Below are 22,853 nucleotides of genomic sequence, written 5' to 3' on the forward strand. Positions count from 1 at the left end.
TCACGGCACAGCAGTCAGGAATTTGCCAAAAGTGCCTGAGACTGTTAATGCACCTTCATGATGTGAGGGGTGGAAAAACAAAATCAAAGCCTTTCCACGGTGGGTAAGGAAATGTCACCTCACTCCATCTGGACAGGGCAGAGATCAGTGTTCTCTCCCAGAACACTGCTGTCCCCAAACTTGTGTGCCTCACTGCCAGTGCTGGTGGCATCCTGGGGTATCACAGCCCCAAACGTGGATGAACCTGTATGGGAATCTCCTGCTGCCCACGGGGAACCTGGGGTCAGGCTGGGCACAGCATGGTATGGGGTACAGTGAGTGGGGTGCAGGGTACAAACTGGGGGGTCAGCTTTGGAATATGATCCTTTGCCACTCCTCCCAGAATCACCTTCAGGCAAGGCAGAGGCACCTCCAGAGCCACAGCAGGAGCAGCTTCTCTCTGTCCCTCTGTCCAGGCACTTTCCTTGTCAAGCGACAGCCGGGATACCATGTGCCCCCTGTCCCTCTCCTCTATCCCTGCTGCCGTGTGCCTTTCCTGTGGATCCCAGAGCAGAGACCGTGGCAGCACAGACTGAATTTCCCTCTGCCCTGCTCTGAGCCAGTGACTGACAGACTCCTCTGTGGTTTTCCAGGAACAAGCTCAGAGCCAGGGGCAGCAGATAAGCATGTTGCAACAGATGCCTTGTGCTGTCTCCTGAAGGCCCATCCTGACTGTGCACCTACATCAGGGTAGAACTATGTATGTCTGGTGCTGCCTGCTCTGCCACCTTGTCATTTAGCAGGTCCCTAAAAACCAGCCAAGGGGTTCTGGAGCAGAGCTGGGGTTGGGCAGGGAGGTGAGGGCAGTGGTGTGTGGCTCAGCCACTGCCAAGCCTGAGGTTACACTGAGGCTGGGACAAGCCCCTGCCTGCAGTGTTGTGTCTGAGAGGCAGCTCTGCAGCCTAGGCGTGTCCTCCTCCCTGCTGCCTCAGACCAGCTCACGAAAACAACGCAGATCACTTCTTTAGGGCAGGTTGAGCTGTGTGGAGTAGAGGGGACTGAATGACAGGGTCTTCCCCAGCTTTGCTCCACTGTGGAGCTCCTTCCTGGGGAGATAAATGGATGATGGGGTACCTGCTCAGAGCTGTACACTCAGGGCAAATGGGGGTGGCAGGACTGCTCTGGGGGCTCCTGTGCTGGAAAGTGATTCAGAGCAGATGCCACAGGCTGGAGCTACTGCTGGGTGCATGCCTTGGAGAAGCAGCTGCAGAGTCGTGCACCAGGGCTGGAACAAAGGCAGAGGCCCAAGCCCCAGCTGCAGCACAGGACGTGTGATGAATTAATCGGGGCATGAGCTGGCAGCATTGTGTCACCACAGACTGGCAGGGGGTCGCAGCTGGATCAGGGCTCCTCACCTTGGCACCAGCTTCCCTTTGTTCACCCTAACTCCCAGAGCTGGCAGTGAGAGCCAAGCAGCCACACATGTGCTGCAGCCTCTCTGGGCAGGGATGCAGCTGAGCCAGGGGAGTGAAACCTCCCATGCCCTGCAGAGTCCCTGTCCCAGTGCAGTCCCCACAGCCCTGGTACTGCTCACCCAGCTCCTGGCCATGTCCTCATCTCCAGACAAATTCCCCTGGTGCCCAGGGCCCACAGGCAGGGTCCCTCCTGCCCATGGGACCAGGGCAGTGCTGCTCTCAGCGAGTTCCCACCAGCACAAGGTCATGCCCAGATAAGCCCGTTCCTTAACTTGTGCTAAGTGTGCTTTGGCCATAGTAGTTACTAAGTAGGCAGCTCCTGTTGGTCACAGTGTTTGTTGGCTGTATTTCTTATCTCTTTACTTTTCTGGGCTTTGGGAACATGTTAGTACAAACCATGGCTCTGTGCTTTGCCCTGGCACTGATGGCCTTGCTGTGCTGGGGGAGCTGCCTTGTGGAGAGGATCAGGGAACACATCTCCCTCTCCTTGCCCAAGACTGCTGTGGGTGGCTTTGTTGTGCAGGCTCATGAGGTCCCTACTCACCCTTACATGGGCTGTTTAAAACTACTAATTAACAACTGGGGATTTGTGGCAGCAATTTGCAGTCTCTGCAGGCAGCTCCTCTCAAGTGTGAGGGCAAGATATCTATACAGGGAAGATCTTGTCAACTACTCAGCACAGGTGAAGGCATCCAGCACCTGAGAGAATTAAGCAGTGGCTGGAGATCATCAACAGCGATCTACACAATGATGATGTCTCCAAAGATCCAGAGCGTGTTCTGTGCACAGAAGAGGCTGTGTGGAGGAAGGGGATTCAGAGTGCCCTAGTGTCATTCTGGCAGCATGGCAGCAATGTATTATCCAGTTATGAAAACACCAGCTGTGAAGAAAACACCTTCTTGAACTCTGATGAAATATCTGTCCCATCTCATCCCTATAAGCCAGTGCCTTGGCTATTGGGGGCACTCCAAGAAGTCAGTCTCCTCCTGCCCTGGTCAGAGGGAGAGTGAGCCCCAGATGCATGTGGTGTACTCTGTTTCTTCTTGCCTGAGCAGGGGAGGGCAAGCAATGGGATGGTATACCCAGCTTTAAGCAGAAAGCCCATGTATGAGACGTGAGAGGAAAGAGAGCTGTTAAGAGGACGAAATCCCAAGAAGGCTGCCAATATAATTGCTGAAGAGACACAAGACAGCAAACATGTTTCAGAGCAATCACTATGAGTGCTTAACCCCTACATCCCAGAAAGCAGCTGGACATCACCTGCTGCTGGGAAGTAGAGAATAAATCCTTCACCTTCCTTAGCTTCTCCATGCAGCTTTTGTTTTTGCTTTATTAATCTGCCTTTATCTTGACCCACAAGTTCTTTTCTATCTTATTTTCTTTTCTGTCTTAATTTCTCCCTGCCCTATCCTGCTGAGGAAGCAAATTTGTGCTAGGTTACAGTGTAAAGATGTGCCCAAAAGTCTGTATTCTATCACTGTCTGCTGAAACCAGGTAGGGCAGTGATTCTTATCTCTGTGGGAGATATCCTCTGCTAATGGGCCAGCTGTTAAAAACCAGGTGGGTCAATCATCTTTATCTTTCCCATGACCTACCCTCCTCCAGGAGATATCTTCTGTTAATGGGCCATTGAGTCCCATTGCATGACTGATAAAATTACATCATCCCACTGGGAGATGCTCCACCCAGGGAGAGGAGCCAAACATTTCTTACCTAGATAAAAACTGAGATTTGGAACACCAAGGCAGCCCTTACCCACTGGTTTCCAGAGGACAAGAGCTACCAGACCTTTCTACACGATCACTACTTCTACAAGACCACTTCATCTGGACTGCTACCACCACCCTAGCTAGCGGGATGTCAGGTTGTACTATGACTCTGTCAGTGGTTTTTCTTTTGTTTTTCTTTTGTACATGCCCCTGCAAGTATTTTATTTTCCACTCTCTCTTTTTTTTTTTTTTTTTTTTTTTTTTTTTTTTTTTTTTTTTTCCCTCCTATTAAACTGTATTTCTGACTTGGAGTCTCTCACTGGTTTTGCTTTCAAACCATTACAGAGTTCTAGAGCAGCTTGTTGGGTAACTGGTGTCCGCCACAAATGCCAAAAAGGTTGTTGCCCAGCACAGCAACACAACCAGACTGCACAGCCACTGGGAGCCAAAACAGACCAGGCACATCCCTGCTTAGGTGGGCAAGCGACTCTAACAACCACCAGAACACAGATTACCTTGGAGGAGCACAGGGGCCCCTTGAGCACGAGCACGGTCAGCTGGGGTCACTGCCCATGTGGCATCATTGGCTGAGCTGCAGGGACGTGCTGCCCTCCCTAAATCCTGCAGGCAGCATCTCCTGAGGATTAGGTGTGTGCCAGGCCTGACAGGGGTAGTGCAGGAAGGCAGAGCATGGCACAGTGCTGCAGCAGAGCTCCATGTCTCCATTGCCTTGGCAGGACCTGTTGTGGTGGCTCTTCCTTGTCCAGGATCAGGGCTCGCCCCTTACATGCTAAATCAGATCCCTAATCAATAAATACTGGAAAATAACAGGATTGAATGGCTGGGACAAAAAAGGAAACTTGGCAGGGGCAAGTGTGCCATGCTCAGAGGCTCACTCCAGCAATGCATGGTCCTTATAGAACAGCCATGGAGATCTGGGCTGGTTTGGAGGGGTCTCCCAGTACGTGGTACAGGCTGTGTCTGCCACTGGTACCAGCAGCATCCTGCGCTTCTGCCCTGGTGCTGCTGTGTACAATGGTGCCCCAAATGCACACCCCTGGAGCGCCCACATTTTCCCTGGGCTGCCCTGGTCCCTTACTGCAAACAACCTCGACCTTGTGCTGCCCACCCCCTCCTCGCCCTGCTAGGCTTCCCTTGTTGCCCATCTTTTCTGACAGATCACTGAGGCCAGTATTAACATAATCCCTGGCTTAATTTAAATCCTCCTCCCATCTCATGCTTTCCCGGGGGGAGAAGAAAACTGATGCAGTTTTGTGGCACCCATTCAGCCCTGGAGCTGATGCAGGATCCAGATGGCCAGAAGTCCTGTGTGTCCATACCAGGGGTCCCTGCTCTTTCCTCCCTGGAGGTGTATGTTGCAGCCCCACTGAGATGTGTCCCCAAGTTTCAAAGGTGTTGAAATCTCGGTGAGCATCAGGCCCTAGTAGGAAGAAGAGTTGATGATGCCAACCACAGGGGAGCACACAAGTGGCTGCTGCTGCCCAAAACCCCTCTGCAGCCACCTAGGGGTCTTGGAGGGTTTCCCCCTCCTCTGCTCTCATTGTCTGGGTGAGGCTGGTGTGACCTTGCCACAATTTTTCCCTTCAACTCTCTGTAATGTTTAAATTAGCTGTTCTTCCCCAGAAATATCCCTAAAGACATTCTGATTCCTGGTCCTGTGGTGATTGTGAGGGTGGGGGAGTCTTGCTCTTTCGGGCAGCTGTCACTGAAGTGACAAAGTGAGGACGGGGGGACTGTGATAGGAGTGACAGGGAAGGGCGGTGAGGGGGCACGGGGGGACTGTGAGGGGAGGGACAGGGAAGGGCGGTGAGGGGCTGGCAGTGACTTGTGGGACTGTGAGGAGACGGGAGATCGGGGAGTGACAGTGACTGGCATTAAGGGGGGTGCGGGGGACAGGGGACATGCGGGAACTGTGAGACTGACAGAGGGGACTGTGAGGGGAGTGCCGGGGGCGAGCAGTGCGGGGCTGCGGGCTACAGTGGGGACATGCAGGGACTGTGGAGGGGAGTGACGAGGAGTATCGTGAGGGGCTGCGGGGCGATATATGGGACTGTTCGGAGGAGTAACAGGGCGGGCAGTGAGGGGCTTCGGGGCACTGAAGGGACAGGAGATCGAGGAGTGACAGGGCGGGCAGCGAGGGGACACAGGTGGGGCCATGAGGGGCTGAGGAGGCACAGGGGGACATGCGGGACTGAGAGAGGGCTGAAGAGGCACAGGGGGGACACGCGGGACTCAGGGGGCTGAAGAGGCACAGGGGGGACACGCGGGACTGTGAGGGCGCTGCCCGCCGAGCCGTGAGGAAGGGGCTGACCGCGGAACCATGAGGTGCGGTGACCCCCGGACCGTGAGGGGCTGCGGGGCGGGTCCCGCCGCCGAGGGCGGGCTCCGGCGGCCGGCGGGAGGCGCGTGCGCGGCGCAGGCGCGGGGCTGAGCGGCACCTGCGCCCCGCGGGCCGGGCGGCGGCGGCGGCCGGAGGGCGGTGAGGGCGAGGTAAGGGCGGGCCCGGCGCCGCCGCCCCTGGCCGGGGCACCCGCGGAGGGTGGGCTGGAGAGCCGCCCCTTCACCCCGGCCCGTGCCGTGGGGGCCCCTCACGGGTGCCGCTCCTTGGCTGCGGGCACCTCCCTGGCCGCTCCCGTGGGACGGGATGGGACCCGCCGGAGGGTCTCGCCTCCGCCGAGCCGGGGCCTGGGGAGCAGGGTGGAGTCAGACCCGGCGTGGCCGCCCCGCTGTTGGTACCTGCACACAGGTGCTGGCGCCCTGCGAGAGCGGGTCGGCCCCGCTGCAGGGGGGTTCAGCCTCCGGAATAGCTCGCAGCGGGGCCAGCGGTGTCAGGCTGTGTCACGGCTGCCGGCGGCCTGCTGACCTGCAGGCTCTGGAGCAGCCCGCCATAACCCATTAGGCATTTTAAAAAAGAGTCACTTGCTAACAGAGCATTTCTAAACAGAAACTCTGCTTGGGGCTGATGGCCTGTGCCAGGAGGGGCTTTGGTGATAGGGAGTGTCTTAAGCATCCCTCAGGAAGGTTTGGGCGAGGAAGAAGGATATTGAACAGCTCACCTGCTCATGGGGCAGCATTTTCCCTAAGCAGTGGGCTGTGGGGACCTGTGCTGCAGTTCCTGTTTGTCTCTTCTGAAATTTGCATTTTGGTCTTTGCTTTAGAACTACTGGGTCACACTGCTCCTCAAATAACCCATCAGGTTAGCTCAGCTGTGCTTGGTTTGAGGTGTTTCTGTGCAGGGAAGTGAAATTTGTGAGCCTTTTGTACAGAAAGTGCAGAAACCCACAGCAGAAGTTTCTGCTTTTGACTTTGTGGTAAGCACTGCAAAAAGAGCAGAATCAAGGTTGAACAGGGCCCCCCTAGGTTAAGGCAGAAAGCAGGGTTTGGCCTGGAAGGAGTAGGAGTGCTGATCTGAGCAGTGCCACACTCCTGCTTCAGTGGGTTGGAAATGTCATCACTAAGCATCACTACTCATCCACACCCTTCCCAGGAATGTTGGTAGCAGGTGTAAGTGAGCTCCTTGGCTTTTCATACCAGGCTGTTGCCAGCTGGCTCACTTTACTGGTTAGTAGATTCAGGTGTGTGTTCAATCCTCAAATCAGATTCCAGGGTGTGTGAGTAGGCAGAACAAGCAGATCACAGTTATTATCCCCTGGATTGAGGGGAGGCACGGGGAGTGCACAGGAGCCTGTGCTCTCATATCAGAGCTCCTTCAGTTTGTTCTCTTCTCACCTGGGGTTCAGCATGTGCATTGTACTGGCTCTGCTCTGGCTGGAAATGGGCTGTGTTCCATTTCACCCTGGGCAAGGGAAACTCCTCAGTGCTTTGTTCTTGCTGTTTTACTCCAGCCATCAGCAGTGCACGTGCGGGTTCCTAGAGCTCTGCTGTTGTCTTTCCATCCTCGATCAGCATTACAAGTTGAAAGACAACAAGGGCAGCTCTGGTAACCTTGATGACTGATGTTTGTTTTTTAGTGACTGATACGCTGGAGGAAGGTGTTCCTGGACAGTACTGGAGACAGAGCAGGTACAGTACAACAGCCAAACAAACCTCTTATTCCATGTCAGGCCTTTACCTTAGCCTGCAGAGTGTCCCTGGGAGGGGGAGGATGCGTTGGCACTTGGCCTTGAGGGTGCTGACTAAGGAACCTGTGGTGTCTGGGTTGTTGCAGTGTGAACTTGCAGCTGAGCCCAAACAAACTGGGCTGTGGGAGGCATTGCCAGCAAAGAGCAGCTGGTCCCTGTGCCTGGGAAACCCCTTCTGAGCCGCAGAGATCATGTGCTGCTCCGCTGGCAAGGTGAGTCAGCATCCTCAGGGTGATTAAGAACTGGCTTGACAAATTACTTGTATTGCTATTAGACCCGCACATCTATTGCATCCTTCCAGTAGAGCAAGTCAGGGAGGAGAAATTGTCTAGCTGGTGATGGTACAGTGGAAAGGAAGGCCTGGTGATGGCCACCCCTGGTGATTTGGCTGTTTCTATGATAGCCTCAGAGGAGGCAGAGGGAGATGTTCTGAGTAGTGATGATGTGTTTGGACAAACTGGATAAGCTTTCTGATACAGAGTCAATACTGGTGTAATTGGTACTAAACTCTCAACAGTTGTTTTTAGCTTGCACTTAAAGAGGTCATGTGCTGCAGCCATTTTGGACCTGATGGAGGGCTTGAGTGCCTGAAAGTTTGTCCAGTTCCCAGCTCTAAACTCTCTAATAAGAGAGTTTAGGATAATGAGATCTTTCTAAAAAGAGACATCACCTCCTATATACAAAACTTCAGAAATTGGTATGGAAATACCATGTTCTGTTCTCTGTGTGTCTTTCTGCAGAACCCACAAGTCAAATGGCTGTTTTGTACTATTTCTGGCCCCTGCAGATTGCCTTGGTGCCCTGCCCCTCCATCCTGCTGCAATGAGTGGGAAGTCCTTGCTCCTAAAGGTCATTCTCCTTGGAGATGGTGGAGTTGGGAAGAGCTCCCTCATGAATCGGTACGTCACCAACAAGTTTGACTCGCAGGCGTTCCACACGATTGGGGTGGAGTTCTTGAACCGGGACCTGGAGGTGGACGGGCGTTTTGTGACCCTGCAGATCTGGGACACTGCAGGACAGGAGAGGTTCAAGAGCCTGCGGACGCCCTTTTACCGGGGAGCAGACTGCTGCCTGCTGACCTTCAGCGTGGATGACCGGCAGAGCTTCGAGAACCTCTGTAACTGGCAGAAGGAGTTTATCTATTATGCTGATGTGAAGGACCCTGAACACTTCCCATTTGTAGTCCTGGGTAACAAGATAGACAAACTGGAGAGACAGGTGAGCACAGAGGAGGCCCGGGCCTGGTGCATGGAGAACGGTAACTATCCGTACCTGGAGACTAGTGCCAAGGATGACACCAACGTAACCGTGGCCTTTGAGGAAGCTGTGCGCCAGGTGCTGGCGGTGGAGGAGCAGCTGGAGCACTGCATGCTGGGCCACACCATTGACCTGAACTCCAGCTCCAAATCGGGCTCCTCCTGTTGTTGAGAGTGGCTGCAGCTTTGGGAGCAGTGCTCGAGCCAGCGGCTGGATCAGAACACACCTGGGCAGCCCTGGGGCACTCTGAGGAGAGTGGCCACAAGGACAAGAGGTGGTTTGCTCACTGGGGAGCTGCAGCCTCGCCATCTGAATCCTGCCTGGAGTTTTCAGGCACAGAGCATGTATCTGCAGGAGGGAGCTGTTAACAGAGCATGTGAGCAGTCTTGCTTCCATCTCTGCCTGTTTTAGTAGGTTTAAAGGGCTGAGTTAAGGTCCTTTAAATTCTCTAAAGACAATAGGGATTTGTTCTGTACCAAGAACTGCCTGCAGAGCAAAGTTGAGAACATCCCAGACACTGAAGTATTTTAGTCCTGAACTAAAAAAAATATTAGACCCACTCATGACCATACTGCCAAAGGAAATCCCACTCACTGTACTGAATGAAACCTGTTGTAAAGACTCTGGCCCATGTTTCTGTGAGAAAGCCAAATATTGGAGTGGCTGGGATGTGTGTCTGTTCTATGGGATAAGTGCATTGTGTCCTGAGGCTGAATTGTGGTGAGAATTGTTAGAGCTCTGACCTGATGCAACATATGAAGGAGACATGGGCCTGTGTTTGAGTGTGATGGCATTGTTTCTTCATAGCTGCCTATTTCTGGTCTGTTCTTCCTCACCTCTATCTTTGTCTTGTGTGTTATTTTTTGGAGAGACTGTCTGCTTGTTGTTTAATACTTGTTTCCTTGTCTCTTGTGGAAGCTCAGCCTTGAAGCCCTGGGTGAAAAACATTGATGTGGACGCTCACTCAGTCATGTCAAAGGGTTACTCAGGAGATCTGGAGTGTGACACTTCAGCTGGTTTGTGTCACAAATAATCACTGTGTTCAGGTGATGGGCTCTAGCAGACCAGATGGCAGGTGGGTGGGCTGTCTCCTAGGTGTGCAGGTGGTTGGGGGATTCATGCATGGTCAGCTGTTAAACCCACTCATTGTCTGGCACCAGTGACCACTGTGCCTCATTAGCTGGCAGAGCCATGCCTTCAGTTGCTCTAGTGTGGCTGTTCCCATCTGAATGCTGCAGCAAGGAACTATTCACCTGTTGTGTCAGGCACTGTGCTGCTGAGCACAGCCCATGCCATAGGCCTGGCCCTCAGTCCCGTGTGGAAAATCCAGGATATTTTATCTGTAATTCCTACGACAGACTGATCAAGTGTCTGCTCAGTTAACTGACTGCTGTGTTCAGTCCAGTGGGGAGAAAGCTGCACCACTTCTCTGTTCAAGGTGGCTGAAACATGGGCATAGAGGGTCCAGGGAATCTTCTGGAAGGGATGCCAGGCTTTGCTCCCATTTCCTGCCCTCTGCTAGGTGTTAGTCCCAGGCTGGCTGTGCAGCAGAGATGAGCTTGCTGACTGCTGTCTTTGCCATTTAAACCTTGTGCCCTGCAACCTCCCATGCAAGCGTTTGGCCAAAGCTGTGACTGCCCACAGGCACGTAGGAGCCTGTCCCCAGCACGTATCTGCTGGCTGCCGGGTGTGAGTCCCACTGTGATCAGCTGCTGGATGGTAAATTTTGTAGCTCAAATCAAGCAACCCTCCCTTAAGCTGTGCTTTAGAGCAGGGCAGTCTCTGCCCTGTGCAGGCAGCTTGTCCCCATCACGGCACAATCTCTGAGCATGCAGAACATGAGCATTCCCCCATTTCCTCTGGGGTGATCCAGGGAGATCTTGCTGTTCTCTGCAGGGCAGCTGTGTGTGGAAGGGGCTGGAGTATTAATGCTTTAGGGGGATCTAATTTCTAAAGAGGCCTGAACAGTTGTGTTCATGGGGAGTGAATGCTATCTTGCAGTCTCTGGAAAAACAGGTCCCTTAAGGAGAAGGTTCTGCTTCTGTAGGTGAAAGAGATTTTTACAAGATGTTATTATTACTGTTTATTTAACTATGTCTGACCTCCTCAGGCCTCTAGATTTTTCTTCATTAGTACTGCTTAATATTTCCTTCAAGGTCCCAGGCTCTGTGATCTGTGGTTCCATTTTCCATCCCTGAACAGCCTCATTCACTGGAGCTCGTTTGCACAGGGGTTCAGGGTCAGAACTGACTCAAGCCCCCATGTACTGGCTGGCTCTGCAAGGGGGCTGCTGAGAGAGCTCCCTGCAGGTGAAACTGCCACTTCCCCATGGATCTCCTGGGGTCAGTGTGAGGACTGGCACCTCCTATGGAAGAGGGCAGAGATTCAGCATGCCACAGTGAAGGAGGCACATGTGCAGCTGTTTGTAGCACCCTGTGGTGTCAATGCTGGTAGCTGAAGCTCAAGAGCTTCGTTGTGCACGTGTTACACAGCACCTTTTATCTCTAACAGACATTGGATCACTGACTTTTTTTATATTAAAACCTCCCTATTATATTAGGCTTACATGTTTGTTTTTTTTTTAAGGTAGAGTATAGTATATTTTCAGTTGTTTAATTTATTTTTAATGAAACGCACAATTTCCAAAGGAACCAGGATTTTGAACTCTGTTGCAAGTTCAGTGCCAACAGCCTTCCCTTCCCCTGTGTCCACTCATGCTGCTGCGGTTGTTGCTATTGCTAAAGAACTGGAATTGTAAAACCAAGATTCTACCTTTATTTAAGCAAATAAAACATGGATGTATTCAAGTGAGTTTGGGAAGTGGCTTGGTTTATCAATGTTCACGTCAGCTTTTGTTCTTCTGATAACTGGTTAGTTCCAGCATCTGGCAGAGAGAAGTCACTAAGGGGTCAGAGGAATATTTCTTCATGTACCTACCTGCACTAGGAGCTGAAGGATCAGAACTCAACACCTGAATCCAGTGACCAGTTTTGTCTTTTCAAGAGGATCAGAAAACTGTTTCAGAACAGAAATACTCCACATGGCTTCCTTCTGTCACCAGATCTTAAATTCTCAGCCTGGGCTCTCAGCAGCAAGTCCGGTACTTCCCTGTGAATTCTTCCGGTGATCTTGGAACTGGTTCCTCGGGCTCCAGGGGGTTTTAACCAGGCATGATTTCCATAGGATGCTGAGAAGGAAATCAGCATATGGAGACTGTTCTCTTTTGCTGTCCTGCCAGGACGGCTGCTTATTTTGGGAGACTCTGTGTTTGCAGAGCCTGTGCCTGCTGTTTCTTTTGGCAGAACCTTTTAATTTATTTTCCTCCCAGGTCCACTTGCACTATCCGTGATTCCAGGAGGCAGTGTAGGGTTCAAAGTCCTTGGAAATTGTGCATTTAAAATGTGGACTGGAGTATCTGGGGTCCTCCAACATCATACATCAGCCATTTCAAAAGGCAGCTGAAAACACAGCACTGGTGGGAGATGGCTCTGACCTGGGAGCGTTGGAGGTTTGTGTGAGGCTGGCTCACATCAGGAAGGGTCTGCCTGAAAGCACCAGAAACTGCAGCCTCTCCTGGTGTGAGGTGTTTGTAAGGAACTGCAGGCAGAGGCAAGAGCCATTGTGGGGCCATTCCCTCATTCCCCACTTTCCTGCTGTACGCTGTGGTAGAGGGTTCAGTAGATTTTGTCATGAGCTGAGGAGAGGATAGACCCCTGGATGGCAAAGGAGTGTTTCCAAAGGAAAGCAATGAGCTGCTTCTGTGTGGAACAGATGCTGTAGCACATCCCACCGTGTTTGGAAAGGAGGAGGGGTGAGGAGTGTCCTGATCCCATTCATCTTTCTCTTCCACAGCCCTCTTGAGGATTCTGCTGCTCCTTTGGGCCAGGTAGTGCCCCTGAAAGGCCATGCAACTGCTTGGTGGTGGGCTGAGGAAACTGGATTCTCCTCAAGAGCCACTCTCTGAGGAGCGCCGGTGGCTGCAGATGCCCTGGGGCTGCTCTCTGGGTGGGCAGGGTATTCCCTGAGTGCAGCTCCTCCTCAGCTCTGGGGCTGCTCCTCAAGGCAATAAACTGTGAGATTGATGGGCTCTCTGGATACACCATATTCTTGTGTGAATTTGAGGCCGAGCAGAATGAATAAAGAGTTAAAAATGCCCCTTTGGGAGCCTCTGAAACCTACTCCAGCTCCCAACACAGGCTTGAGGACACTGGGACACTGGCCTGTTCTCATCTGGACTAAGGAGCACTCTGCACTGCCCAGGTGGGAGGTGACAGCAGCTCTGTCAGTGGCTCTCTGAAGGTCATGGCTGAGTCAGAGTCCCTTGACAGGGAGATTGGGCTAATCTGTGAAATGGTGGATTACCTGCTGAGGTGATTGCTTGAGCAAAAGCAATCAGAGATGGACAGAGATATTCCCTGGCCCCAGTACCACGGCTGGTGCAACAGCTCTTTCCTCCTGATTTCCTGAGGTCCTTTGGGGGCTGGTGCACATGGCCACATGCAGGTGCAGGACTCCTGGAACAGGTTGCTCAGAGAAGCTGTGGCTGCCCCATCCCTGGAAGTGTTCAAGTCTAGGCTGGATAGAACTCAGAGCAACCTGCTCTAGTAGAAGTTGTCTCTGCCCATGGCTGGGGGTCAGAGCTGGATGATTGTTGAACCATTGAACCCAGGCCATTCTATGATTCTGTGACTTTCCACTAACTATTCCTTCCTCATCCTCAGACATCCCCCTGGCAGAGCTGGACTGTGCAGAGATGGAGAGAAAGCAGCTGGGTGCTCGATCAGATGCAGGTGAGAACTTTAGCTGGGGCAGGTGGATGTCAGTACCATACCAGAGCTGCTTGCCAGGCATGGCTTATCCAAAACACAGCTCCGTACTGGCCACTGTGAAGAAAACTGACCTGGCCGAAAGCAGCACATCATCCTGCACAGCCTTTCCAGGGTGGAGTGCGAATCTGTGCAAAGAGAGGTGAGTCTTTGGTGGTGTTTTTGGTGTGTCCTGGTGGGTTCCCTGTGCTCCGGAGGCTCAAGGGAGGGTCCCCAGGAAGCACCGTCAGCCGGGGACGGGGCTGGGGCTGCGGGTGTACCGGGGGCTGCGGGTGTACCGGGGCTGCGGGTGTACCGGGGGCTGCGGGTGTACCGGGGGCTGCGGGTGTACCGGGGGCTGCGGGGGTACCGGGGGTTGCGGAGGTACCGGGGGCTGCGGGGGTACCGGGGGCTGCGGGGGTACCGGGGCTCTCCCGCTCGCCGGGCTGCCCGAGGAGCCGCCGCTGCGCCCGGCGGCCGCGGGGAGGAGCCGCAGGACCGGGGATGCGGAGCGGCGGGAGCAGCATCAGCCCGGCGGCTCTTCGCCGGCTGGGGGCCCGTGCCCATCACCAACACCCCCTGGCTGCCGCCATCCCCGTCCCTCTCTTTTCCTCTCCCCAAGGCACACGGAGCCATCTCCCGGGGCGGCAGGGCACAGGATGGAGGGATGGGATCGCCTCGCCTTCTAGCCAGCAAGCCAGCCCAGGGGACTTGCTGCAGGACTTTCTCTGTCCAGCCTTTGTGGGAGCAAAGTGCAGCCACGTTTTAGTCACTAGACAAGGGAAAACAGGTGATTGCACTGGGTGCCCTGCTTGGACCTCTCCTGATGGGCCGATTTACAGAGAGGTGGTTTGGGATGAGGCAGAGCTTATTCCCTGTCTTTTCTCAGGCAGGTCCTGGAGGGCACTGGGTGCCCAGGAGAGGAGCTGTGAGGGCAGGTCGCATGTCCCCGGGTGGGGTGACAGCGGGGCATGGCCAAGGACACACCTGATGAGGATACATTAGTCCTTTGGCCCTCGGACTTTCCCTGCACCCTGGCCTTGCTGGCTGCTCTCACACACCACCCTGCACTTGCTGTCCCCATCCATCACCCGGCCGGGGGGGCACCAGTCTCTGCCAGGGGGAAGAGATGGTGTTTTGTTCCCCAGCTCACTCCTGGGGAGCTGAGTGGCTGATTGTGCACACACAGGACCCTTTCAGCGTGGGGAGAGGAGGGTGATGGCATCTGGGAACGCAGGGAACAAAGGGCCCCATTGATACTGGCTACAGCCCCATGGGTTTCTGTCAGCCAGGGCAAGGCTGAGCTGTGCCACTGAGCTGGGGCAGCAGCAGAGCATGAGCTAAACCTCCCCTTGCCAGGCTGCCTGTTCAGAAGGGGCTGAAGCCAGGGAAGAGAGGGGAGAGTGGGTTTTGGGCTAGAGTCCTGTTTAGGAAGAGTAGTGAAGGTCCCACCCTGTCACTCCTGGGTATGTGCACGTGCCTGAAATCTGCATTTTTGAACAGACCAGTGAGCATCCATCTGTGGTCTCACTCCCTGGAGGCCCCTGAGCACAGCTCCTGAGGGGATTTCCAAGAGAAACAACATTTGAATTAATAATTGTTGAGCAGCTGCTGTGGAAAGCTGCACCTAAGGGTTTCTGGGACAGAAAGGCAAAAGCAGCCGATGCCTTCCCAGGCACCAGCACTGTGCACACTGTGCACAATCCTGCAGCAAATGGCACCAGGGAGTCACAGACAGGACATGTAGGGCTCCAGTGTGCCTGTGTGCCTAAACAAGACCATCCTGTTCCACTCAGGGCTCTCTGCAAGCAAGAGAACCACCCACCCTGCATGGCTCTGGACATGTTCATCCCACACATGCTGCCTTAGTGCCAGCGAGCTTGGCTTGAGCTGTCCTGTTAGTTTTGTTGTGGTTTTGTTGTGCTACATGAGGAGACACAGCAGAGGCTGTCAGCGTGTGGGCTGAGTGTTAAAGGGCAGCAGCAGCACCAAACACAAGCAAGCAGCTGCTACAAGACCCCAGATTTCCTCAGGGTGGCTGGAGGAGAAATAAGAGGTTTTAAGGGCCCCCCACCAACTGGGAACAATGATTTTTAAGTCAGAGTTATGAACCTCGTGTCTGGAGTGGGCAGAGCCCTGCAGGGGCTGCTGGCCCACACATGGGTCAGGAAGTGCTGCTCCTCTGGGACCTCCTCTGCAGCCTCCCATTTTTTTCCTTGTTGGGAGGTGGGAAAGCCAACACAACAAACAAACAGGCAGATGTACATCTTGTTCAGAATGTTCTTAATTTTAATGTGTTTTCTTTAATTTTTATAAAATACATCTTGTAAGATAAGTCTTTAAAAACTTGCTCCTTTTTATTGCTGGTTAACATGTTGAAATTCTAGATCAGAAATGAAGGAAACACTTTCAGTTGATTAACTCTTTTTGCGTGCGTGTGTGTGTGTATGTGTGTGTGCGTGTGTGGGCTCTGGGGACAAGGGTGGGAAGGAGGACCTGGTTATTTTTTGTTAAATGGATATGAAAAAAACCCCAGCAAACCCCCGAGAGAGATAGCACTGATGTGAATTTCCAGATCTTGACTGGTTTCTCCCCACCCTGCCACCCCTCCTGGCATCTCCCCCCTCCCCATCCCGTGTGCGTTCGTAGCCTGGCCAACCTATTTCAGCATTCCTGGCAGCAAGGATCCTTCAAATGCACTGCTCAGCAGATCTGCCTCCTTATCCTTGCCCCTGCTGAAACCAGCACTTAAAAATATATATATAACAATAATACAGACATGGAAAAAAAAAAAAAGAAATCCATGCAAGATGGAGCTACAGTCTGCCACTGAAAGTAGTTTCTCCAATAAATAAACACAAAGATTAGCATTAAGGAGAGAGGCAGGGAGAGCAAAACAAATCATCAGTTGTCAGGGAGGACTGGAAACAGCACTTCTGCAGGTCTGGCTGGACCCATGCTACCCAGCCAGGGAGCTTTCCTCCAGCTGGAGAACAGTCATGGAGGAGAGGTCTCCACCCAACCCTTTGCCCCTCTACCCCTCTCCATGGGAAAAGACTGGCACCAGAAAAGATCTGGATTGCAGAGATTGGCTGTGTTTGCACCTGTGACCCCCAAACTGCCACCTTTCCTTCCCTCCTCAATTCCTTCATGGGTTTCAGCGAGATGCTGCCAGCACCTCCCACCCTGGCAGGCACAAGGCAGCTGTCCTGACTTACAGGAAAGGAAGTGAGGGGACAGGGGGACTGAAGGAGGGGCGGTTACATTGGACAAGGGCAGAAGCGAGCCGAGCTCCCGGCGCAGCGCGGTTAGAGAAGCAGACGTCCCCCAGAGAAGAGCACCATTGTGAAGGGCACTGGCAGGCAGGCAAGGCACTCGGTCCCACGGCCATCCCCTGCCTGTGGGGGGATGGCTCTGGCTTTACACTCCCAGGGCTCGGTGCAGAGATGTCCCCTCCTCAGTCAAACCTATCTGCTGCCTCTCTGCTGCCTGGAGGGTAAAGCCAAGAGTCCCCCTTGTCTAGAGACACCAATCTCCTTTAGGCTTTAATAGGGGCAGCTGGGTTAGGGCTTTATCAGCATTGGGGTCAGCACTCTCTTCTCCACATTGGGAAGATCCTTGCCCTGAACTCCCTTTGCCATGGCTGCAGCAGGCAATTTAGGTTAAATTCATCTTTCTCTGCTAAGGGAAAAAAAAATCCTTCTCTTATTCTCCATCCATGGGTGGTGACAGCAGACAGCTCCAGGAGAGTCTTTTGCATTGGTACCAGGACTGGGCCAACTTCCTTTTCTGTCTAGATAGCCTCTTGCTAGTCATGGAGCAACCTACATGGATTTCTTCCTCCCAGGAGCTTGAAGGCCTTTGCTCATCCCTAGGCAACATTGGGACACTGGAATAAGTCCTTCCTCTTCTCTTGCTGGTGTGGATGGGCTTGGCTCTAGAGCGAACCGGTTACAGACGAGCAACGAGAGAAAAGTGCATGAAGAGGCGTCCATCGGTGTGAAGCTCTCCTTCCTGGTCACGCTCAGCACAATGGATGCGAGGGAGGAAGAGGAGGGGAGTCATCAGCGCAGGCAGAGTTAACGCAGGAGACCTGGTGTCAGGTGGCTGCAGTGTTAAAGCCTCGGGTTAGACAAAAGAAGGGCGTTTGGTCTGGCTGGGCTCCACCACGCCGGCTAGAACTTGGTGCCTCGGCCCATCAGCTTGAGGACTGCGAAGTTGTAGGTGGCGGCGATGATGAAGGTGAGCTGTGGGTGGGAAGAGAGTGAGTGGGGAGCAGCCCCAGCCCCAGACCCCAACAGAGCAGTGCCTGCAGAGCCCTGCAGCCCCACTGCACCGCTGGGACACCGCAGTGCCGTGTAAAGCAAGAGGAGAGCCGGGGAAGGGCAGGGGACTCAGTGCATTGGCAGCAGGGCCTCTCCCTGGTGATCTCCTAAAGCCTCTCCTGATCCCCTCCTGCAGCCACCTCTGCCTTATGGCCTGGATTCACCATCTGCACTTACGTGCCAGAAAACGACACGAGCACAGGCTCTGTCCCATCCATGCCCACCACCTTCGCTGTCCTTTTCCCCCACATCTTTGCCAGGCGGAGAAGAACGGCTGGGCAGGGGGAGCACTGACTCACCAGTGAGACCAGCGTGGCAGCTGCCCCCACGAAGGCTGCGATGAAGAGGTGGAAAGTCATCTGGAACTGCAAGGGAAGAGGAGGGTGAGCTCACGGGGTCCCACGTGCTGCCTGGGAGGCCAGAGCCAAGGTGTCCCACTGAGGGGAGCACACATGAGGTGGCAGGAGTTACTCACCTCGCTGGTCTTGCAGATGGAGAGCAGGTTGGAACCACACACCTTGCCAGGGAAAGCGTTCCAGGGCAGGACACCTGTGGAGATGTGGGAGCCAGGTGAGCAGGGCATGGCTGACAGCTGACTTCCTTGCTCAGCTTCCTGCAGCCACCTCTCACACATCCCCCAGCATTTTGGGGCCCTTCAGCACTTATCCTGCTTTATCCCACCCAATGTGCCTGGGCCCTGCCCTCCATCCCCCCTCCCTGCACTCACCATACATCCTGGCATCTGCACACAGGGTGCCAATGCTGGCCGAGGTCTTGGTGGGGTTGGCAATGGACTGGCAGGTGGTCCAGGTGTTAAAGTAGATGTAGACAGGCACCGCAGAGCAGGCAAACACCAGGAGCCAGATGATGGTCAGGACATAGGTAATGCCCACAAACTGCAAGGGGCAGGACAAATCCGGGCAGAGCCGTGGTCACCAAGTGGCCAAGGACAGGGACAGGGGAGCGCGAGGTTCCCCAGGCAGGGGAGGGCGTGGGGCAGGAGGGGAGGGACTGCACCACCTGCCAGAGCCAGCAGGCAGGCAGCACAGCACAGCAGCCCAAGCTGGGGGCTCCTGCAGCCCACAGGAGCAGTGCCTGCCCCAGATTCACACCCGGCTGCGTGTGCATGGGGGTGACCTGCAGCAGCAGGATGGCTGCCACATTTGGGGGGTGTGGCCAAGGCCAAGCAGGGTTTGGTCTCTGGAGGAGGGCAGCTGCAAAAGCTCCCTTGGTGTGTCAACATGGCTCTCCTGCCCTCCCTCCATGGTGCCACCCCAACCAGCCCCCGAGGAAACCACAGCCGTGTCCCTCTGCTCCCCCAGGCCACAGGATCCCTTTGCCAGCACTTCGTTGTGGGTCCCAAGCACAGTGGAGAGGATGATCCCAGGGCACCAGGTGCCACAGAGCTTAGAGCTGCCAGCACTGCAGGGATGCTCAGATTCTCCCTGCCTATGTTTAAACACGAAGCACTTTTATTAAAAGTAGCCATTTGGGCTGCTTTGGTCCCCAAGAAACGCAGCAGGCCTGGGGGAGGACAGCAGGGCTGTGCTTCCCTTTGGGACATCCCAAAACCCGGGCGGCCGCAGTCTCCTGCCCTTTGGCCGCACGGAGCGTGGTGAACCCGCTGGGGCGCGCGAAGGGGTGCCAAACCCCGGTTAAGATCACCTTGTCAGGATGTCCTAGCCACTTTCCCAAACAATGACACACCCGCTGCCACGAGTGAGCTCGCTGGGGGCCTCGCGCTCCCCTCCCTTTCGGGCCCCCAGTTACCGTTGCGCTCAGGCCCTTGCCGCAGATGGTGGTCCTGTAGTCCCCAAAGATTTGCCGGACGGCGCCGGTGGTGTAGAAGCCTTCGGCCAGCAGCAGGGCTCCATAGAGGAAGAAGAAGGCAGCTGTGCCATAGATGAAGTACTGAAAACCGTGGATGCTGCAGAAAGAGGAGTGGGCAGGGGTGCTCAGGTGCTGGGGTGGTGCTGGAGAGCTCAGCCCTGTGCGTGGCAGGCACTTTCCCTTCCCACACTGCCCAAAAACAGAGGGTGAAGCCACAAGAAGAGCATGCTGGGGCAAAGCTGTGATGAGCAAAGCTTCCACTGACTCCCCCGCATCCTCCATACCTACCGAGTGCAGAGGTCCAGCTCTAGCCAGGACATCTAGCAAGGGTCAGATAAAAACTGGTGTGAAATGAAAACAAGTGGCCAATTGGACCCTGCCATGGAGCCAGGGGCAAAGGTGCCCAGGTGAGAGCCTGGCCCTGGCCACCCAGCCAGGCACAGAGCAGGATGAAGCTGTGAGGGGCCCTGGTTTGAGGGGGGTGTTCTGCAGCAGGGTACTTACACATCGATAAGAAACTCATAGTCCTGGTAGTTTTTGGAGAAGTAGGTCTCAATGAGCTGCTCAGTGCCTGTGAGGGCTTCATGCCCACAGCCACAAAACAGTGCTACCCCAAAGAAGCACAGGCCAGTGGCAACCAAGGAAGCAAAGGGTGCCCCAATGAGACATCTGGCACAGCACTCGAGTAAACCTATGGAGAAAAAGAGGTGAGGTGGGACAGGACTGCTGGGACAAGGATTGCTTGGAGCTCAGGAGCACGAGCGCAGTGAGAGAAAGGTGCCTCGCAGGAGGAGGGAAACAGTTTGAAGGAAAACCCCAGAAATGACCCATTGCAGTGCTGTAGAGACAAACCCAGAGCTCTGCAAGCAGCCCACCCAAGGGTGCCCAGGGATGGTGGCAGTGTGGGGCACAGGGGCTGTGAGGAGCTGAGGAGAGCCAGCCATGCTCACCCGTGACAAACAGATGGAAATGGAGCGTGATGGAGCATAATGCCAGTGGGACCTGGCAAACAAGCTGCTAATGGGCTCCCCACTGCCACCACAGCCTGGCTGGGGCAGCGGCCACACCAGCTGCCTGCAGTTTTATTTTGCCACTGAAGATGGAGGAGAACCCAGCACCTCCACAGAGACAAACCCAGGAAAGATCCAGCAAGGTGGCCCTGCTTGGGGCAGCAGAGCCAGCACATACACCCTGGACTTGCAGGTGGCACCCTGGGCACTCGTTCTTTGCCTGGCACCCTGCAGGGAGCTCAGGCTGCAGCCACTCCTCTATGTAGGCAGATGTGCTTGTAGGAAGGAGCTGTGTTAGTTCACAAATGACAACACTTGTGTAATAGGTTTAGTCCTCCAGGACCTGACTGTGGGCAGGGAAAGCAAGGACACACAGCAGCGTGCTGCTTGCAGTACCTAAATGCTGGATTTTTTCAGCACTGAGGCCATGGGCACCTGCTCCTCTTGCACGTCAGGGCTCTACATGCAGGAGTGTTGGCTCAGTTTCCCAGTGGGCTGGGTCTGCAGGTGCCCAGCCAGCTGCTGTCCTGCAGCATTTGGCTGGTGGCATCTCCACCAGCATTTGGCTCCAGCTAAACTGGGACAAGCTGCTGCCCTGGCTGTGTGACACCTGAGCACAGGGAAGCTGCTCCCCTTCCCCAGGACATGGGGCTCTGGCACCAGTGGCTGTCTGGGCACATCCCATCTGGGCATACAATTTCTGCCTTGAATGCCAAAAAAACACCCACACCAACCCCACGCTCCCTCCACAAATCCCACAGTGCTTATCTCCTCCCCAGGAGGGCACGAAAGCCGTGGGGTCCCGGCCAGCTCTCCCCTCCCCGCTGGGAGCCAGGTTGCGCAGTGGCACCGAGGACAATGGGGGATTGTCCTGGCACTGCCACCCCAGTGGCTGCCCCATGCCAGGAGCAAACAGGGAACAAAAGCAGCGCTTTAGGGCAGGGCTGGGACCCCTCCCTCTTGTTTGCCTTGGACGCAGCAGAGCCGGGGGGGCCTCGTCCATCCTGGCCAGCGCTGCTCCCAACCTCGCTGGGACCTACAGGGAGAGCCCTGTGCACCCAGCAGGCTGCCGGGCCAAACTTGCCTTTTCTGGGTTTATTTTTGGCCACCTGGGAGATGGCACAGAGGTGCCCACGCTGGGGCAGTGAACAGCTCCATTCCCCAGGACTGCAGGTCCCGGGATGCAGCAGGGCCTGACAGGCTCCCTGCTCTGGGAAGCTGCAGTGGGGGAGCCTGGGGAGGGGAAAGGAGGGGAGAAAGAGCCCTTGTGCCACACAATCCTGAGCCTTGTGCCCAGGCTCCGCTGCTGCCAGCACCAAACAACGTGCTGCAGACAGGAGGAGGAGGCAGGGGGCCAGCAGCACCAGGCACCCCTGGGAACAGAGCAGCCCAATTCCCCAGGGACACACTGGTGAGTATTAGCTCTGCTGTATCAGCAGGGAAACTGAGGCACAAATGTGCCTCCGTTTCCCCAACGCTGCTGGCACACAAGTGGCAGGAGCTGTGACAGGCTCAGTCACTCGCAGCTCCTGCCCCAAGCCCTCATCTCTCCAGTCCATCTGCTGAGGGCTCAGGTGGGACAGGCTGTGGGGATGGCCCCACAGACAGACAGGAGCACACAGAGACAGAAAGCTGCCTTGGGAGAGAAAGCATCATCCCTGCCATGCCAAAGCATCCTCCCTCGGCAGCTCCCGTGGGCACACCGGGGTCACCAGGACCTCACCGCTGCCAGAGGAAATTTTCAGTGGGCTCTGCTCTGGGATAGGTCCCCGGAGACGCCAGCAGGAGCTCCCCAGTGGCCCCCACCCTCACCCCATACTCACCCATGGTGCTGGACTGGCCAACTCCCCGACCGCCCGCTCTGCTGCCTGGAGCTGAGTGCGGAGCCCTGCCCTGCCAGGCGGTCCCACGCCCTGGGTTCCCCCCTCTGGGCGCCTGTCCGGCTCTCCAGCAAAGAAAAGGGCTCTCTGAGTGACAGCCACCCCCCTTAAAGGGACCGGGCCCGCCCTCCCGGCCCCCCCAGCACCCCTTGGCTGCCAGTCCTGGGTGCCCGTGGCCACCCAATGGCCCCGCTCTGAGCTCTAGGGGAAAAGGCTTTTCCAAAAGTAAGAGAGCAGGCTGGGGGCAGGGGAGGGGGTTGTCCCCCTCATTGGTGGCTCTGGGGACACCCCCCAGCCCCCCCAGGCTGTGTTTGTCCATGCTGCCCACTGAGGCAGTGTGAGAGTCTGGCCCTGTGGGACAGCAGCGGTGTCCCCCTGTCACCTCCCTGATTCCCAGCACTTGGCAGAAGGGAAGAAGGGTTCCCCATCCTAGGGACCTGCTTTTGGCTTTGGGGGCTCCAAGCTGGAAGCTTTCCCCCT

At 55.2% G+C, this 22,853-nt stretch overlaps 2 protein-coding genes across 6 annotated transcripts; one reads left to right on the forward strand and one right to left on the reverse strand.

The window, feature by feature from the left end:
- The first annotated feature begins 5,599 nt into the window (after positions 1–5,599).
- Positions 5,600–11,334, forward strand: RAB9B (RAB9B, member RAS oncogene family). 4 transcript variants are annotated; one of them, XM_056491407.1, is made up of 4 exons: positions 5,606–5,674; positions 7,156–7,207; positions 7,353–7,478; positions 8,054–11,334. In XM_056491407.1, the coding sequence occupies exon 4, from the start codon at positions 8,089–8,091 to the stop codon at positions 8,692–8,694; it is 606 nt and encodes a 201-aa protein (XP_056347382.1). In that variant the 5' UTR covers positions 5,606–5,674; positions 7,156–7,207; positions 7,353–7,478; positions 8,054–8,088; the 3' UTR covers positions 8,695–11,334. The 4 variants fall into 4 exon arrangements, with proteins under 4 accessions (XP_056347380.1, XP_056347383.1, XP_056347382.1 ...); XM_056491405.1 differs by lacking the exon at positions 7,353–7,478 and having other exon boundaries at positions 5,600–5,674; XM_056491406.1 differs by lacking the exon at positions 7,353–7,478 and having other exon boundaries at positions 5,608–5,674; positions 8,007–11,334.
- A 4,251-nt stretch (positions 11,335–15,585) lies between these two features.
- Positions 15,586–22,468, reverse strand: PLP1 (proteolipid protein 1). 2 transcript variants are annotated; one of them, XM_056491396.1, is made up of 7 exons: positions 22,317–22,468; positions 19,988–20,174; positions 19,319–19,580; positions 18,381–18,549; positions 18,129–18,202; positions 17,953–18,018; positions 15,586–17,575 (listed from the first exon to the last, which is right to left on the reverse strand). In XM_056491396.1, the coding sequence occupies exons 1-7, from the start codon at positions 22,318–22,320 to the stop codon at positions 17,504–17,506; spliced, it is 834 nt and encodes a 277-aa protein (XP_056347371.1). In that variant the 5' UTR covers positions 22,321–22,468; the 3' UTR covers positions 15,586–17,503. The 2 variants fall into 2 exon arrangements, with proteins under 2 accessions (XP_056347371.1, XP_056347372.1); XM_056491397.1 differs by having other exon boundaries at positions 15,597–17,575; positions 19,424–19,580.
- Between the last annotated feature and the right edge of the window lie 385 nt (positions 22,469–22,853).

This window comes from Oenanthe melanoleuca, chromosome 4A (assembly GCF_029582105.1).
Source record: "Oenanthe melanoleuca isolate GR-GAL-2019-014 chromosome 4A, OMel1.0, whole genome shotgun sequence".
NCBI lineage: Eukaryota > Metazoa > Chordata > Aves > Passeriformes > Muscicapidae > Oenanthe > Oenanthe melanoleuca.